The 17,543-nt window shown below is 38.7% G+C and overlaps 3 protein-coding genes across 4 annotated transcripts; 1 reads left to right on the top strand and 2 right to left on the bottom strand.

Annotated features, from left to right (window-relative positions):
* Positions 1 to 1,621: 1,621 nt before the first annotated feature.
* Positions 1,622 to 5,219, bottom strand: LOC133729398 (probable LRR receptor-like serine/threonine-protein kinase At1g56130). Of its 2 annotated transcripts, XR_009856359.1 has the most exons (6): positions 4,922 to 5,219; positions 4,188 to 4,252; positions 3,311 to 4,093; positions 2,699 to 3,067; positions 2,422 to 2,580; positions 1,622 to 2,250 (listed from the first exon to the last, which is right to left on the bottom strand). XR_009856359.1 is itself a non-coding variant. In XM_062156915.1 (5 exons), the coding sequence occupies exons 1-3, from the start codon at positions 4,080 to 4,082 to the stop codon at positions 2,846 to 2,848; spliced, it is 594 nt and encodes a 197-aa protein (XP_062012899.1). In that variant the 5' UTR covers positions 4,083 to 4,174; the 3' UTR covers positions 1,622 to 2,250; positions 2,422 to 2,580; positions 2,699 to 2,845. The 2 variants fall into 2 exon arrangements, 1 of the variants encoding a protein (XP_062012899.1); XM_062156915.1 differs by lacking the exons at positions 4,188 to 4,252; positions 4,922 to 5,219 and having other exon boundaries at positions 2,699 to 3,048; positions 3,311 to 3,553; positions 3,935 to 4,174.
* A 651-nt stretch (positions 5,220 to 5,870) lies between these two features.
* Positions 5,871 to 11,365, top strand: LOC133729397 (uncharacterized). Its single transcript, XM_062156914.1, has 6 exons — positions 5,871 to 5,963; positions 6,573 to 6,844; positions 6,953 to 7,604; positions 7,692 to 7,891; positions 8,481 to 8,725; positions 9,213 to 11,365. Exons 2-6 carry the CDS (start codon positions 6,573 to 6,575, stop codon positions 10,991 to 10,993), a joined length of 3,150 nt encoding a protein of 1,049 aa, XP_062012898.1. The 5' UTR covers positions 5,871 to 5,963; the 3' UTR covers positions 10,994 to 11,365.
* Positions 11,366 to 11,966: 601 nt separating this feature from the next.
* Positions 11,967 to 15,074, bottom strand: LOC133734565 (receptor-like protein 6). Its single transcript, XM_062162189.1, has one exon. The coding sequence runs from the start codon at positions 15,072 to 15,074 to the stop codon at positions 11,967 to 11,969; it is 3,108 nt and encodes a 1,035-aa protein (XP_062018173.1).
* Positions 15,075 to 17,543: the final 2,469 nt, after the last annotated feature.

A 17,543-nucleotide genomic window follows, 5' to 3' on the forward strand; every position in this document is an offset into this window, starting at 1 on the left:
AGCTTTAAAATTGATACTAACAGAAACATGAGAAGCCAATCACTTTTTTTTTTTTCAGCTTGTAGTGAATATGAACACAGAATATCTCAAAACAAAAAACCCATTTCACATGTAAAAAACAGTATCTATATCTGAAACTACTGAACTAAAACAGGGGTGAGTAGAAAGAAAGAGCTTCCATATTCAAGAAACTCAGATTAAAAAAAGAAAAAGAAAAAAGAACCCAGCTTTGGTAAGACTGTTCTACCAAATGAACTGCAGAACACAGAAACAAAACACTCCAAATGAATAAGTAAAATGGATAACATAGAAGAAACATACCTGGGTATTGCAGAGAAGAAGAAGAAGCTTTGATCACAGAGAGAGAGAGAGACGTTGAGAAAAAGTAACGGTCAAGCCTTGACCTTCAGTTTTGATTCCGTGACGGAGAGAGCAGAGGAGGATTTCGATATTCGGAGATCGAGACCGGAGCATGAGCTGGTAATGGAAGGAGAGAGAGATAGACAACTCAGAGAAGGGTGAGGGAGGGACTGAGAAAGTGAGAGGGAGATTTCATCATATCTGAAATTTGGGGCTGAGGTCGATACAAGCAAAGTCGCAAAGAGAGGGAGGCTGAGGTTGAGTTAGTGGACTGGAGGACACCGAGGCCTTTAGGGTTGTGTATTTTTTTTTTTAAATATTTAACTTATTATTATAACACCTAATCATGGACTGACATGTGGCATGTGCTACAGTATTCGGGTCGGTTCGGGCTTTCGGGCCCTGAAAATATGAAACCCGAGACCGAACCGATTACATAAATTCGGGTCGGGCTTTAGACCGAACCGAAAATTTCTATTCTAAAACCGAACCGATTCGGTCTTTTTTCCTCGGTTCGGGTCGGGTCCTCGGTATTTCGGGTCCGGACGCCCACCCCTACTCAAAACTGCGATTTACTATTTTTCAGAATTTTCGGTTTTCTAGTTTGTTTATTTGTTTTAACCCGTGGGCTTTAGGGATTCATTGTTAGTCGCTCTAGGGTTTCTTTTCTTATATATAAGCAACCTTAAACGGCTGCAGAATCTATCTTTTGTCTAATTATCAATCAAATTGAGAGTTTTCTCATTTATCTTTGGTGGCCTCCAGAATTCTTGTTTTAGGTTTATTGCTTGTAAACCTAGAGTTAACTTTCCGTCTGCGTCACTGATCATTATGAGAGGTGCGTGCATACGTACTGATGTCCTGAGCTAGCTTGTCTAGTCAGTTTTAACTGTCGTAACTAGCTAGCAAGGGAATCCGGAGCTTTAGTAATTCCTTCCCTCAGCTTAACCTCCTCTAGGCACTCATCAAAAGCCAGGTTCATTAATTATGATCTGTTTTTGGGGATTTATGTGCATGTTCTTGCTGCTTAAAACTAACCTATGAATTTAATAGGGGTAATCTAATGTTTCTTTGTAGTTGTACAGAGGAGATGATGAACTTTTGGCATGGCTCTTGCCTCTTGGAGCAAGGCTGAATTATTATATATGCATGTAATTTTAGACTTGCAGTTTAGATTATGCAATTGATAATTCAGCAACAGTGTATATATAGTACTTCCAAGGAAGGCCGCTAAGAGGTAAATTTTCCCCCATGACCCCGGCCTTTTAAGTGCTCAATACTAAAGGAAGCCTTCTATCTTTCACTACAAAAATTCAATTACTTTAAAAACATACATCATCAAGAATAAAACGTAATGTGTATGTACATGATCAAGAATCAAGAGCTATATGTATCAAGAGAAAAAGAAGTGTATAATCAATCACTCCAGTGTACCGATTATTCTATTCCTTCAAAACTCACCTACCACCACCATTCGTATTATCGAGTATGGGAAGAGTGGCATTTGAAGGTAATTGCCCTGCATCCTCCATCACGCTTGTACTTGCCGACGAGTTGTAAAAGCTGAAGTCAGTTCCTCTAGCTAGTTGACATATCAGTTCCTAGACTGTTGCCGGTACTCCCATCACCAAATTTCGTTTGGCTGGTGATGGTAGTTGCATCATCAAATCTCCAGTCTGTCAAGTAACCAGGCTTTGAAATAGCAGGAGTCACTTCAATATCTCCTGCAAGCATTCCGATCACGCGAGACATAGGTGGTCGTAGCATTGGTGATGACTGAGTGCACAAAAGTCCTATGTTGATAATTCGTCTTGCTTCTTCCTTATTGAATTCAGATAATCTAAAGTCTACTAGATCAACTTCACGTTTGTTTTCATGCAAGTTCCAAGCCTAAGGAGGAAGAACACAATAGTATTATGAAGTGAAACAATGTTGAAGATAACTAAAAGATGTGTTATGGTAAACCTAAACCTCTTCATTGGCGCAGAACAGTGTAACAGCATTAATCATGACACGCTGAACATGTCAAAAGTCAAAATCTGAAAAGCATAAAGTTCTTACCAATTTAAGAAGATAAACCATATCGCCTTCCAAACTTGGATCAGAATTTGGCCTACCGCTGACAATTTCTATAATGACAACAGCATAGGCAAACACATCGGTCTTCTCTGTCAAGTGTCCACGCATAGGCGCATAGCATATTCCGGTGCAAGATACCCACTGCATTATTAACAATTGCATGCACTATTATTTGTAACTGACCCAACATATACTTTGAGTTAAAAACGAAATGAGGAACTACAAGAAAACAAGGTGGCCAAAATGTTTGAGATCTTACATTGTTCCCACAACCCGAGTACTCATGTGGGTCTTTTTAACGGTAGGTTTGAATTCCGTAGAAATTAAAGCTTTTTAGTCAACAGCATGGAGCACACTGAAAGATAGCATTGGAAACAAATACATTGGTCCGACTGTAATTTTCACTTTAATTGTCATATACTTTACCAGGTGCAGCACTGATGGCTGAAATAAGAGGTCCATATGTACCCTCCTCTGGTATACAGCAAGTCCCCTTTCCAGCCCAGAAGAAATGTATTTCATGGTAATTCTCTGAAACCACCTGAGCCTCGTATACCTTTTCAATAGCTAGCAAAGATGTCCTATTTGTCTCCTTTCGTATATCAAAATCTTTAACAACAAGAACGTCCTGAAGACAGATAGATGAGGAACATATAACATCTTGCTGCATATATATCATATATGTGATGTTTTTGTGCATAAATAAGAAATATCTTATGGTTAAAGGTAATAGACAATAGACCAGAATTAAGATCTTGGTGCTGGTATTCTTTTCATTCAGTGATACTCAATATCTATCACGTACATTTAAAGTGCATCTTTACCAGAGCTTGGTTTTATTAAAATAATAATAATCTGAGATCATACAGACCTGGATATATATCAAACACACGTCTTCCAAGACTTTTTCTTGTAGGAGTATCTAGGATAGCTTGTTCTGCAAATTCAAGCGTCACGGTATAGTTTCCATTCTCAAGACCCAAGCCATAGTATCTGAGTGATGAAGCAGAGATCCTTGCACTCTGAAATAGCGTAGGGTCTGAAGTACTTCCGATTGGAGATGAAGTGGATATTGTATACCTTGGATTGTTGGTCCCAGTCAAATATGATGCAGCTGTTGGCATTATTGATTAACAAGAATTAAGTTAAAAGTAAAAGCTTGAGTGAGGACAGATTTTCATTTCACACAAGATGCCAGATAATCAACAGGTGGATAATATCTTGACAAATTAAAGGTAGTGTAAAATAGAACGTTCCATTCTTGACTAGACAATTTTTGGCGTTCAAGACATCTATGCACAAACTTGATGAGGAACCTTGGTGTGATTACTAAGAATGTTTAATTTTTAGAGTTTAAATTAGAATATGCTATCGTAGCTGACTTGAGGCAACTAATATTATTGAAAGCTTCATGACAGCTTAGTTCATGTAAATTCCTGCTTGGTATAGATATTTCAAACTCCTTATGGAGGAGAACAAAATGAAGAACTATTACCCACAAACCGTGTGTTAAGACCGACATTGCTAACTCCCCATCTGTTTGTGTCAGTCACATAATATGTAGCTGGACCAAGGGGCTCAGTGTCCGTCTCATACGCAATTCCATTGGATAACGTTGTCCGAGGACCACTGCAGTTAATCATGAAGTTATAATCTGTGCAAAGATACAAAAGAAGTTGTCACAGAATGTTCAGAGAGGCATTTTAACTTAGAATGTTACATCATATGAGGTTTGTAACTGTACTTACAAACTGGACGACCACGGTGGCAAAGAAAGCCCCTTTGAAGGCAATTCAACCCTGAAGGTAGATCACTGAAATGGAAAAGAAAATAACTAAGCACTTAAATGAGAATATAGCAGTTATTTGTTCGATTATAAACAACCATATCTGTTCTACCTCCCATGCACCCTTCACAATATTCAAAAACGCTCATATTCGTTTCCATCCATTCAGCCCAGAACATTGCCAACATAGCACATCTCTCCAAAACCACACCCCTTTTCTCGCCTCCCAAAAAAATACACTCCCTCGCAGAATATTGCCTGACATGAACGAGGATCACTCAAACTTGCACTAGCCTCCTTGAAGAGACTTTGCCATAAAGAAGAAGCTACTGAACAAGAAGACTCTAAACTCCATGCTCTCCTTTCAAGTTTATCTGAAACAAGCAGAATAGAAACAACCTCCATACTCTCCTAATTTTCACTAGGAATCGACAAGCTTTGTTATATATTCAGAGAGCCAATAGAGATAAGGGTAAAGAACACAAAAGGTTGCTTCCCCCACCCAATTCTCTTCCAAAAACCTCATTCTTTTTCCCCATTTTCTAACCCCCAAAACAACAACATGCAGAAGCCAAAGAAGCACTCATATCGAACAGAGGTTAGAATCCACCAAATTAAATCATATTTAAGCGTTGCTCTAACAATCACACAATACCAACTACATGTCCAAATCAGTAATCAGGAAAGAATACTCACCCAATTGCGCACTGGTTTCACTAAAATCATAGTTTTCCCTCAGATAAAGGAGACTTGGATTATAAGGTGCAAGCATACCCGTAGCGGATTTTGATCTGGTCCATTTACAGGTCTATTCAAAACAGTCAAACTCAAACCAATGAGAGTCAAGGAAACCATAATATTGTGATATATTATGCACAAGTTACAAATACGCCATCATCTTCATCAAACTCTGGCATTACTACATGAACCCCGGTGTAGTTGATACTCCCAATTTGATATTCAAACTCGAAGTTAACAAGACAAATATTGGAAGGTGGCGGTAAGCCAATGCCAGCCTCGCTGAGCCGTCTTATTGTTGTACCGAAACCGAATGGAGTATAGTATAACCACATATATATGACCACACAACATCCACCGAACGGCGGTCCGCTTAATGTAGATTGTGAGTAATCTGAAAAATGGAGCCGGCTGGCGGATGGACTTTATATCAATTTGAGCATATATGGAAAGCCAATCCTGCTTTGCTGTCCCATAATTTGAAATCTACAGGAAATTCAATTTTGAACTTGTATACTTGGAACTTGAAGTCCTGTCCCATTGACATCCTAATTAGGCTAGGGCAACCTCTTAAAACTCATACGTACGGTAGGTGAACGTACCACTTTGGAATTTCACTTGGAAACCAGATTGCCAGCATGAAAGAAAACAGAGACAACAGAGCCGCAATTATCCTCCGATAAAATACTCTCCTTCTTCATCTTTGCCAATTGGTCTAGTCCAGTTTCGGTATCCTAATTGTTTCAATGCAATTCAACTTAAATAATTGTGTACGTAACTGGGGCTATCTTTACCAAAATTCAGGTCCTAGTCCCCGTAAGAGAATTATAGACAATAATGGACCTGTTTTGCAAATAATGTAAAGTTAGGATAAAATGACAAAAAGCATTAGAAAATGAGAAAGAAAGGGTTTTAGGGGTTCAGTCCTCTCCTCCTGCGTCTGTTTCAATCTTGATAGGCAGCGCCGGTTTCCCTCCCTATTTCGCCTTCTCTGTTGCAGGTAACCCTAACCCTAACTCTCACAATACCTCTCTCTTCATCTTCGAAAGCTTCAATTATCTGCTTCTGGTTTTGCTTTTCGACTTTGTTTGCTTCCAGAGAGTTCACTACAACCAAAAAAGAAATGAAATTTTTCCAAACAATTTTCTGGAACTGCACTAGTTCTTCAAAGTTCTCGACTTTTTTCTTTACTGACTGAATTAATGGAATTTTTATGATAGTTTGCCTGTAATTGTTTGAATAAACCTACATAGTGTTTATAATTGAGCTCCATAGAAGGTTTGTTATGAATGAGAAGCGTTTATTATGCATTAAATATGATTTTGAGGAAGGTAGAGATGACTTCAATTGAGGTAGCTTGCTTAAATTTTTACGCAATTGGTGAGTTTTCGATCGGCTATTGTTAGATGATAGGGATACGAGTTGCGAGTAGGATTGGAACAGCCAATTTCTACAAGTTGGACTGTGTGATTTACTTGATTTTGAGCTGAATTCAGTATTATTATAGGCCGAACTACTTTTGTGGATTTTGTAGTGAGTGTTATGCTAGAATGAACTTTGTATTAGTGATCTGTTTTTAAATGTGTTAGTTCTTTTGGGTGCATTGTAGATGGCTAGATGGGATGAGATTCTGTCTCTTCCTGTACAGAATCCTCCGACTTTGGAGTTTTCTGCTGCTGATCTTGTGTGGTCGAAGGTGGAAGGTTGGCGTGACAAGAAAGATAGAGTTGCTGTAATCCCCTATGCCAGAGTTGATGCTTTTGTGAGGGGTGAATCTTCAAACAAAGAGTGTCCAACAAGATTTCATGTTGAAGCGAGGCGGCGGCGGCAGGCAAAGACAAATTGCAAACCAAAGGTTGATGGCATCCTTGAATATATTCTGTAAGTTCTTTTTTTTTTTTTTTCCCTCTCTCTCTCTCTCTCTGTGTCCATTGTAGCCAGTCTTCCGGCATCCTTCCAGCTTAACTTTGTCTTCTTTTCAATGTGTAGATATTGGTGTTCTTTTGGTCCTGATGACCACAGGATGGGCGGCTCTATACGACCCAGTAGGACTAATTGTGTCCCAAAGAAGAAAAATTCTGGTCGACCAAACACCAAGAGAGGTTGTACCTGTCACTTTATGGTGAAACGCTTAATTGCTGAACCGTCAGTAGCGCTTCTTGTATATAATTCTGTTAAGCATGTGGATAAGAAAGGATTGCCATGCCATGGCCCAGAAGATAAGATGGCTGCTGGAACACGCGCTATGTTTGCCCCATACATCTCTGAGGATCTACGCCTTCGTGTGCTATCTTTGCTATATGTGGGGGTCTCCGTGGAGACCATAATGCAAAGACACACTGAGTCCGTAGAGAGACAGGGTGGTCCATGTAATCGTGATGACCTCTTAACCCATAGGTACGTTCGCAGACAGGAGAGGATCATTCGACGTTCTACATATGAATTGGATGCGGATGATGCAGTTAGCATCAGCATGTGGGTGGAAAACCATCAGAATAGCATTTTCTTCTATGAGGATTTCTCCGAGACGGACCCTTTCACTTTGGGCATTCAAACAGACTGGCAGCTGCAACAGATGATTCGCTTTGGCAATCACAGCCTTATAGCCTCTGATTCAAGGTTCGGAACAAACAAATTAAAGGTCTGTTTAGTTTGTAACCTTTTCTTGTTAATTAGTATTGTTAATAAAATGAGAAACTGACCATGTTTATGTTGGAATGCTATCTAGTATCCTGTTCACAGTCTCCTTGTATTTAACCAAGACAACAAGGCCATTCCGGTAGCATGGATAGTGAGTCCAAAATTTGCAAGTTCTGATACCCATAAATGGATGAGAGCTCTTTACAATAGAGTTCAGACGAAAGATCCTTCATGGATGTTGGCTGGGTTCATAGTGGATGATCCTCAGGCTGATGTACACACTATCAGGTGCTCAGTCATTGTTTAAACTTCTAGCTGACAATAGATGGTCATATAAGCTACTGTCCTGTTTCCTAGAGAACAGTCCATAGATCTTTTTCTATGAAAGTGGCAATGTGAAACCAATTATCATTTCTTGATTAACCTAGTTGCAATGTATTCAATTTCAGTTTTCTACTTGTAGGAAGAAGTATGTGCTTTCAGTTTGGATATGATAATCTGGTGGTCTGGGTCCTTGAAATCAATGCCCAATCTTGAAACTTTAAGATACTACTTCCTCTTTGCCCGCTAAATAATAGGGTCCAGGTGCTTATTCATTCAGAGGTTTAGTTGATGCACCGGGATTGTGTGCTTAGTGCATATGGTTTTGACAATGAATGATTTAAGATTGATAAGATATATAGCCCTGTATAAGGATGTTTAATATCAAAGTTGAAAGCTGAAAAATATTCTTTCTTTATTTAATGAGGTTTCCTTTTGGGTTTGGGTCAGTGGCAATACAGGCAACTACTTGAAATACTCTGGAGCTGTATTTCTTTTTCTTGTTTCAATTGATGAGTTGAAGCTAAAGGAATTCCTTTATTTTCACTGAACGCAGGGATGTATTTCAGTGCTCAGTGCTGATAAGCTTATGGCGGGTTCGTCATGCATGGCATAAAAACTTGGTAAAGAAATGTTTGGACGACGAGATGCGAGCTACAATATCAAGAAGGCTTCATCAGGCAGTAGATGACATATGTCAACAACGAGGAACAGATGGTTTGTTTGCGGATTTCATGGAAGATTTTGTTGATGCATCAGATTTTGTGGATTACTTTAAGGCAACCTGGTATCCTAGAATAGGTTGGTCACTATCATCTTAAGTAGAGGTATATTTTACCCTATGATATAAGCTAACATGCGTGTCTAGTAATTGGATCACAACATAAATTCATGTTTAGCTGCCTTGCCAATTAAACAGAAGATTAACTTGCATACATACAGGTTGATGTACATATACTTATACCTACATGCATGCATACATATGTACGCACTGTCGTACATATTAATTACATATATAAAAATGACTGGCGTGTGTGTATAGTTTGGTCTCTTCATATGTGAATGCTGTTTACTATGTGTTTATGTTTACATATGTCCTATGGATTAGGCAGCTGATTGTACAGCAGTGTTTAGTTTTTAAAAGATCAAGTTACTGTATGGGGTCAATGTTTTTCAGTACGGTGGGGCTTCTGTGGTCATTTTGTTTTCTTTATCTCCTTTCTCTTATAAGAGCCTCTTTTTTTGCTTTATTATGAATACTCATTCAAGAAATTTTCTTTTGACTTAGGGAAGTGGACTACTGCATTAGAAAGTCTTCCTCTCGCTAGCCAGGAAACATGTGCAGCAATGGAATTCTACCACAACCAACTCAAGCTTAGGTTATTGAATGAGAAGAAACCCAGTGTCTACAAAAGAGTTGATTGGCTGGTTGATAAGCTGGGTACCCAAGTGCATTCCTATTTCTGGCTTGATGAATACTCTGAGAAGGATGATTTTGCACGATACTGGAAAGATGAGTGGGTGAACGGTTTAACATCTTGGCGAACAGCTTTGGAGATTCCAGACTCTAATGTTGTCATTGAAGGTACACGTGCAAAAGTAACAGACCAGCTTGATCAAGAAAAGGCTTATGTTGTTTGGAACCCTGGTTCACAATTCAGTATTTGCAACTGCAGTTGGGCAGAAATGGGGAACCTGTGTGCGCATATACTCAAGGTTATTAGTGTCTGCAGGAAAAGAAGTCATCCTGAGCCATCTGTCAGCTTATTGCAGTTCCACCAGGCCTTGCTTGATATGCTCCATTGCCCACCTCATGATTCTTTAATTCGTGATCACGCTGTTTCTTTAGCGGTCTTTGTACAGAACCAGTTAAGTGGACCTAATTTGGAAAGCAGCAATAGCACAATGGATCAGGCAGCTTTAGTCGATAAAGATCTAGAAATAGTAAATGATGGCCCAGTAAGTGAAGAAGTATTATCTCATAATGAGAATAGTTGTGCGGATGAGCATGTTGCTGTGGGTGCTGAAACGAGTAGTCCAGTTGCATGTGGAAATGGAATATATAATGAGGGTTGTGGAGAAGAAATCACTTCTTCTGAGATGGATGTTGATCCATCATCCATCTGTATTTCTCCACCTGGGTTACATTCTGTTGATGAGGTTGTGTCTAGTGGTGTCCTCTCGGGAAGCAGACAGAGGCCCTTGTTTAACACAGAAACTGAAGATCTGCTTTCCACAGATGATCCTCTCACTAATCCAAGTGAATATGAGGATGATATTTTAGATGAAAATTGCGAAAAAAATGTGATGAGTACGGATCCGCTCTCCTTTCATATCCCTTGTTTAACAATGGAGTTTGTGGAGCAATGCACGGTACCCCATCCTAATGATCTCCACAGTCATGAAGTCAATCCCACGGTTACTTTGAAAGTATGTGATGACAGTACAGTTAATAACAATACCTCCCCATCTTCATCTGTGCCTCTTGAACCACAAGCTTCAGGTGTCATAGAAAAAGAGAACATGGAAATTGAAAGTATGGATGGAATGGACTTTGTGGAGCATTGCGCATTAACCAATCCCAACGGTAACCACAGCCGTGATATCGATATTGAGCCTACTGTTATTTCCAAAAGATCTCCGGACAATACTGTTTTTAACAATACCTCTGCATCTTCATCTATGCCTGTTGAATCAGAAATGGTTGAAGTGGCTGAAACTTCAGGTTTCATTTTAGAAAATGATAGAATGGAAATTGGAAGTGAGAATGGAAGCACAAGTAAGCACAATCTGTCTGCTAATAATCCTTCCACCTTGGACGGCGTCCGTGGTTGTATGATAAATGGTTCAGATTGTAGTCGGGATTCTGAGTCAGTTGGCAATGCAATGGTTGTGTACCCAGAACCAGTGCTCAAGTTCTCATCAACATCAAGTTGCAACAAGGAAGAGCTGCCTGTTGAGAATGGGGCTACTGAAACTGGGTCTGGTGAGAAGCCATCTTCAATCACTGAATCTCATCTTAAAAAGTGTAAAACTTCGAGAGGGTGCCGAAATCATCAACAACAATGAGGTGATCCACCAGTCAGTTATCAGTGACATCAATGTTACTTCTGTAAAGGGAAATGCTCGAGGTGAATCTGCTAATGCCTTTTGACTATTGGATTTCAACAGACGTGACAGGTGGGGTAAAATATTGGTGCTTCAATGAGTGTTAGGGTCCTTGAACAAGGAAAAAAAAACATAGCGTTTAGGGTATTTCTTCATGTACATACTCTTCAATAGATCCAACTATATAGGATTTTTGTTCACTCCACCTGATTTTGTTCACTCCACCAACGTAGCTCAATTGAAGCTGTAAGGTATCTCATTAGTTTGTTCTGGTGATCAAGAAAATATAAATATTTTATAACTATAAGACTAATCTACCGTATTTTCCCTAGATATTTCTTGTAATGTTCTTACATGGAGGAAGGAAAACGATAGCCAGGTAATGTGAATTTGGTTGTTCTGAAACTTTGAAGAGGAGGCCTGTGTATTGCAGGCTTTTCTTTTCTTTTCCTTTTTTGTTTAAGGGTAATGGCAATTTTGGTTGCTGAGTTCATTTAACAACACCCTTATGTAATTAAATAGGTCCTAAGTTACCTTGATGAGTGATACATTGCCTCGCTCAACTCAAGCGAGCTGGTTATACTGCAAATCACTGGTGTAATACATCTCTTGCCAGCTTACTACTTGAACATTTGGGAAATTAATTTGATGGCATTTGACGCATGGAATTGCCTGTATCTAACACGTGCATATACCCCTTTTTGATCTCAAGATTAGTATCAAACGTAAAAGTTATAAACAGGGAATTACTGAATCCTCCAAGAAAAATTCCAAAGTTATTCATACTTTAATATTACAAAACCTCATGTATAAATCTATTACACATAACAAACAACAAGCCTTTCTTCAACAAAACAAACAACAACAAAAAAAAAAAAAAAAACAAGCAAACAAACAACAAAGAGCAACATGATTATTGGTCTGATTGGTCAACTCAACTTCTGGGCCTTCTCATCCTTTTCATCAGTCTGATCAGAAATGCAACAATCTCAATGAACCGCTCACTGAACCTCGTGATCACAAAGTCAGCAAGAACCACTCCCACCACCAACCCACTCACCAACCCCGCCGCAACAAATTTCCAATCCAATTCAACTCCATCTTCTTCTTCTTCTGCTGTTGAAGGTGGAAGTTCAGGCCCCTCCTCAGGACGTGAACATTTCTTTGGCAATGGAACTCCACACAAACCTGGGTTTCCCTCATACGAAGTGTTGTCGAAGGTACTAAACTGATTTCCAACCGGTATTCGACCTGTGAGATTGTTGTGCGAGACGCTGAAAATTTGGAGGAATGAAAGCTGCAACAGTGATGGAGGGATCTCACCCAAGAAGTTGTTATGTGAAAGGTCCAAAGCTTCAAGATTTGTCAAGTTTCCCAAGGATGGTGGGATGCGGCCACTTAGAATGTTACTGGATACATTAAGTGAGCGAAGCCCCTTTAGGTTCCCAAAAAAATCTGGAATCTTGCCTTCAAATCTATTGCTCGACAGATCGATGGCCATAAAGTCTTCGCGAATCTTTTGGAAATATCTCTCTAAACCTTTATTCATCAGCGTGATTGAGTACTCAAATCTGTAACTAGCTGTATAATACCTATCACGGTCGCCGCCTTCATAAGACTTGAGTCCAAATGCTTTCATGTACGCCGATCCGTTTAGATGGATACCTCTCATTGATTTTCCAGAGAGGATGAATTCAAATGCAAACTGACCAGTAAAATTATTTTGAGACAGATCAAGGATGCGCAAATTGGGGAAACCATCGTTATTGCTTTGATATCTCGGAATAGCACCGTGGAACCCACTATTCCTCATTGCCAAAACTTTTAATTCCGGAAGAGTTCCCAACCAAACGGGGAATACATCATCGAACTTATTGCTAGACAGAACGAGAGACTCGAGGCTTAAACAATTCACCAATGACCTCGGTAATTTCCCCTGCAGTTGGTTACGACTGACATCAATCATTATCAAATCGCTTCCATTGGTGCCTATATGAGGAAGAGTGCCATGAAAATAGTTGTTTCCAACACTTAAAACTTGAAGATCACTTCTGAAGTTTTCTAGACACCGCGGAAGCATACCACTCAAATGGTTACTTGACACATCAAGGGAAATAAGAGAACTGGCATTACAAATCAAAGGTGAAATTTCTCCAGTTAATTTGTTGTTTGAAATGTGATAGAACATCAGGTATTGTAACGAAGGTACCAACATTGGGCCACTAAGCTTGTTGAACGAAAGATCTAGCCCCTCTAGTCTAACCCAGGGAAGGACAGCTGGAGGCTGGTCAAAGCCTGAAAGGAGGTTATGAGAAATGTCCAAGAACCCCAAAGACTCTCTGCTTGTGTTCCACATCCATTTTGGTACTTGGCCATGCATTCCGTTCCGAGAAAGGTTCAAGTACATTAATGTATTTTGATATCTTAAGAAATTTGGGAACTCACTTATGTTGCACGAACCCAATCCTAGATACTCTAACCTTGCAATGCTAGATGCATTCATAGTTTTGGTTTCAGTGATCACATCCAAGCTGTTACCAGATAGATCGACCCACTTTAAATTTGGTAGCTTAAGAAATTTGAGGAACTCCACTCTACCACTGAGATTATTATAAGCTAGAAGAAGTCTCTCGAGACTTGCTACATTGAATAATGACTCAGGAATCTCTCTCTGAAATTTATTGAAATTAAGATCTAAAACAGTAAGTTTGCGAAGATTACCTAGACAAGATGGGATTGAACCAGATAATTGATTTAAATTAAGACGAAGTGTTGCAAGCTGGGTAAGATTTCCAAAAAAACATGAGATAGTGCCATTAATATGGTTCTCCGCAAGTGAAAGATATGTGAGTTGGGTAAGATTTCCGAAAAAACATGGGATAGTGCCACTAATATGGTTCCGCCCAAGTGAAAGATATGTGAGTTTGCCAAGATTACCTAGACTAGATGGGATTGGACCAGATAAGTGATTTGAATCAAGACGAAGTGTTGCAAGCTGGGTAAGATTTCCGAAAAAACATGGGATAGTGCCACTAATATGGTTCTGCCCAAGTGAAAGATATGTGAGTTTGCCAAGATTACCTAGACTAGATGGGATTGGACCAGATAATTGATTTGAATCAAGACGAAGTGTTACAAGCTGGGTAAGATTTCCGAAAAAACATGGGATAGTGCCATTAATATGGTTTTCCCCAAGTGAAAGATATGTGAGTTGGGTAAGATTTCCGAAAAAACATGGGATAGTGCCACTAATATGGTTCTGCCGAAGTGAAAGATGTGTGAGTTGGGTAAGATTCGCAAATGAAGGAATTTGGCCACTGAACTCATTAGCTGAAAGGTACAAATAAATGAGATGTCTGAGATTACCAAGAGAAAATGGTAATTTGCCAAACATGTTGCATGAAATTAGGACGAGGGATGTCAAACGTGAGAAATTGGCCAAGGTATTAGGTACCGTGGATGATATGTTAATATTAGAAAGATCAAGTGTTTGTAGGCCAGTTAAATTTTGAGCTAAGCTTCTTAACAATTCATCATTCGAAAACATATCAATATTTTGAGATAGATCAAGGGATGACAACTTGGTCAATTGTGAAACTTCAGACGGGACTTGACCAGAAAAGCCAGAGAAAGAGAAGTTGAGATACCTGAGCTTTGGAAAGTTCCTAATGGTATGAGGAATTTGAGAGAAATCAAAATCATTGTCAGCAAGGTTGAGGCTCTCAAGATGAACAAGGCGGAAGATGGTGTTGTTGGAGTTGATAGAGCCATAGAGATAACTGCTACTAAGATCAAGTCCAATCACATGATGAGTCTCCTCATCGCACTCGATCCCGTCCCATGAGCAACAATTGCTGTTTGATTTCCATGAAGAAATCTTTGGATAAGCACCCTCATAACTTGAAACAGACATGTTGATGACAAAGCTTTGCTTGAATTGCAGTAAGGCAGAGATCTCATCATCATGGCAAGGAGGAGTATATGACTGCAAAGAGTCAGCCACGACAAGATGTGACGAGACAAATTTTGAAAGGATAAACATCGACGCAAATGCTAAACATAGAGATGATAACCCCATAATAAAATCTATGTTTAGTTTGATGAATCTGGTTTGCACTTGGAGAAGATGAAAGGACATATTTATAGACCGTCCTGCTGCAAATTATTGAATTAACTAACTAATATTCCACGTCCCTATTGCATGTACTGTTTGAACAAGTGCGTGAAAGATGCATTTAATGATTTTTTTTTTCTTTTTTATGTAAAAAAGTGATGAATAAAAGTAAATGGAAAAAGAAAAGACAAGTATTATTGAATGAATGAAAGTTTAGCAGGTTCATGAATTAATTTGTAGGAAATTTTTTTTTAGGAATAACAAATTTATCAGAGAGGTTGCATGTCCTCATGCATTGAACTGAGATCCTAACAGTTATTCTTTTTAGAAAATTACATAGTAGCGCATGACCAAAGATGTAAACACAAAAAACCCACTTACAAAAAGATTTATACAAATAAGGACATGAGCCCAAGCTCAAAAGTCAAATAATGCAAGCCTGATTCCCCATTTTAATGGAAAATGACCAAAATGCTCGAGTTTCACCACAATTTACGACAATACCACTATCCAATACCCAAAACCTAAACCGATCTAAACGCCAAAACAGACGCCCAAATACCCAGCGGCCAACGCAGTAGCAGTTACGATTCCGTGCTCAGCTCGAATTTGGCTTCAATGGAGGTCGATAAGGTAAGCCATTTTTCTTTCGTGGGTTGGATGTGAAGATTTGAGTTGCAATCTTTGAGTTGGTTTTGGTTTTCAGCTGCATTTGGTAGTTTCAGAGTGGAAATTTGCTTGATTTTGCTCTTTTTCTTTCGTGGGTACTTTCAATGGTGTCTAGAGAGCTGTTGAATTCATGTATTGGGTTGGTTTCGAGTAGTTGATTAGCTATTATTTCCTCATTTGATTAGTACCAATGAAATTGATCACGAAACTAGGGTACTGGTGGTAGCAGTATCATGCTTAATGTGGAGGTTCAGTGAGGCTCTTCTTTTCAATCTCTTGATAAACTAAAATTTTCGTTAAATGTATTTTGGTTTGGATAATTTGGATGTTATTAAGTTGGTTTAAGTACTGGTTTCGAGTTAATTTAGATGAGTTGAAGGATTTTTGATGGCCCAATTATGAAATGCTGTGGATGCTGTTATGGTTATCAAAGCCTATGATATGGGTTCTGCATTACAGACTTCTTTTACAGAACTAGGGTACTGGTGGTAGCAGTAGGAGGCTGCACAGTTGAAATTGCTCAGCGAGAGGATTTTGATTTTGTGAAATTGGGTTCCGATTAGACGACCTTGCTTCTTTTGTGGCTTATTTTATGTTTCTGTGATAGTTGATAGTTTAATTCTCAGCGCTACTGCTATTTGAAGTTGGGGTTTTAGTAAACATACAAAGGAATGCTAAGATTTGAAAGTTATAATTTGCGAAAGGTATTGATAATGCTATCTTGGATTAGGTACTGAATTTATGGTGTAGACTTATTTGGGTTCGAATAGGCCAAGGCTTGATTAGTAAAGTTGATTGTTTGTAATGCTGTAGGACAGTTTAACCTTTTTAGAAAAGACTGAAATTGTTCTTATCTTGCTTGTTATATCAATGTTTTTATCTTGCTATATGTGAGACCTGAGATACACACACATTGAAAACCTCCTTATGCATAATATGTTTCTTGTTTTGTTTACTAGTAATGCCAATTTCATATCTCAGCTACTTAATTTGCTATTACCTTTAAAAATTCATTGTTTTGATGCTCTATATTATATGTATATGTTTTGTTTAGATTAGTGATATTATTAATCAGATTTACTTACGATATGTAGCATTGTCTTATCATATTGCAAAGGTTATGAAACTAGACATCTTGGATCCGTTTCTTTTGTTGGAGATTTTGTTTGAAACCAAACATGGAGCCTAAAATATGATTTTCACTTCTGTGGGATCATCTACTGTTTCACTATCCCATCACTTATAAAGTGTATGTGTGAAGTACATATTATTGTTGTGTGCTACTATATGTGCAGTACATATTCTTCATGAATGTATTTGTGAAGTTTATTTGAAGGTTTTGGTCTTTTGTTAATCAAAGGTTTTGTAGTTTACTTCGATATACATGAGGAGCAAATTCATGAATTAAGCATGTTAGACTTAATCTATGAATTAAGCACGGAAATTTTATCCCCACATGCTTTTGAAGTAACTAAAGTGATGGTTTCTTGCTGTACTTTGGTTAATTGAAATCCTTGAGTTCTCTGTGAATATTATGTTTGAATTCTTCTCCTTGAATCATTGTTATTCATACACCTCATTCCTTTCAACAGAGCCCTCACACCACTTCACATACTTCTAATATGCTAACTAATTACAGCTCCTCAACTAACTAAAAAGCTACTCAACTGCTAGGAATGACTTACCACCCAGCGGTTGGAACTTGCAACATTATTAGTCTTTGTAAAC

Source organism: Rosa rugosa, chromosome 2, assembly GCF_958449725.1.
Source record: "Rosa rugosa chromosome 2, drRosRugo1.1, whole genome shotgun sequence".
Classification (NCBI taxonomy): domain Eukaryota; kingdom Viridiplantae; phylum Streptophyta; class Magnoliopsida; order Rosales; family Rosaceae; genus Rosa; species Rosa rugosa.

What these genes read in the sequence shown, in the direction of transcription:
- LOC133729398 (XM_062156915.1), bottom strand. Translation starts at nt 4,082, where the DNA reads ATGATTAACTGCAGTGGTCCTCGGACAACGTTATCCAATGGAATTGCG. An exon ending in TCTTAACACACGGTTTGTGG is followed by an intron (nt 3,554 to 3,934) that starts GTAATAGTTCTT and finishes TAATGCCAACAG; the next exon opens with CTGCATCATATTTGACTGGG. An exon ending in TGTGTTTGATATATATCCAG is followed by an intron (nt 3,049 to 3,310) that starts GTCTGTATGATC and finishes TTGTTGTTAAAG; the next exon opens with ATTTTGATATACGAAAGGAG.
- LOC133729397 (XM_062156914.1), top strand. Translation starts at nt 6,573, where the DNA reads ATGGCTAGATGGGATGAGATTCTGTCTCTTCCTGTACAGAATCCTCCG. An exon ending in TCGGAACAAACAAATTAAAG is followed by an intron (nt 7,605 to 7,691) that starts GTCTGTTTAGTT and finishes AATGCTATCTAG; the next exon opens with TATCCTGTTCACAGTCTCCT. An exon ending in GCTGATGTACACACTATCAG is followed by an intron (nt 7,892 to 8,480) that starts GTGCTCAGTCAT and finishes CACTGAACGCAG; the next exon opens with GGATGTATTTCAGTGCTCAG.
- LOC133734565 (XM_062162189.1), bottom strand. Translation starts at nt 15,074, where the DNA reads ATGTTTATCCTTTCAAAATTTGTCTCGTCACATCTTGTCGTGGCTGAC.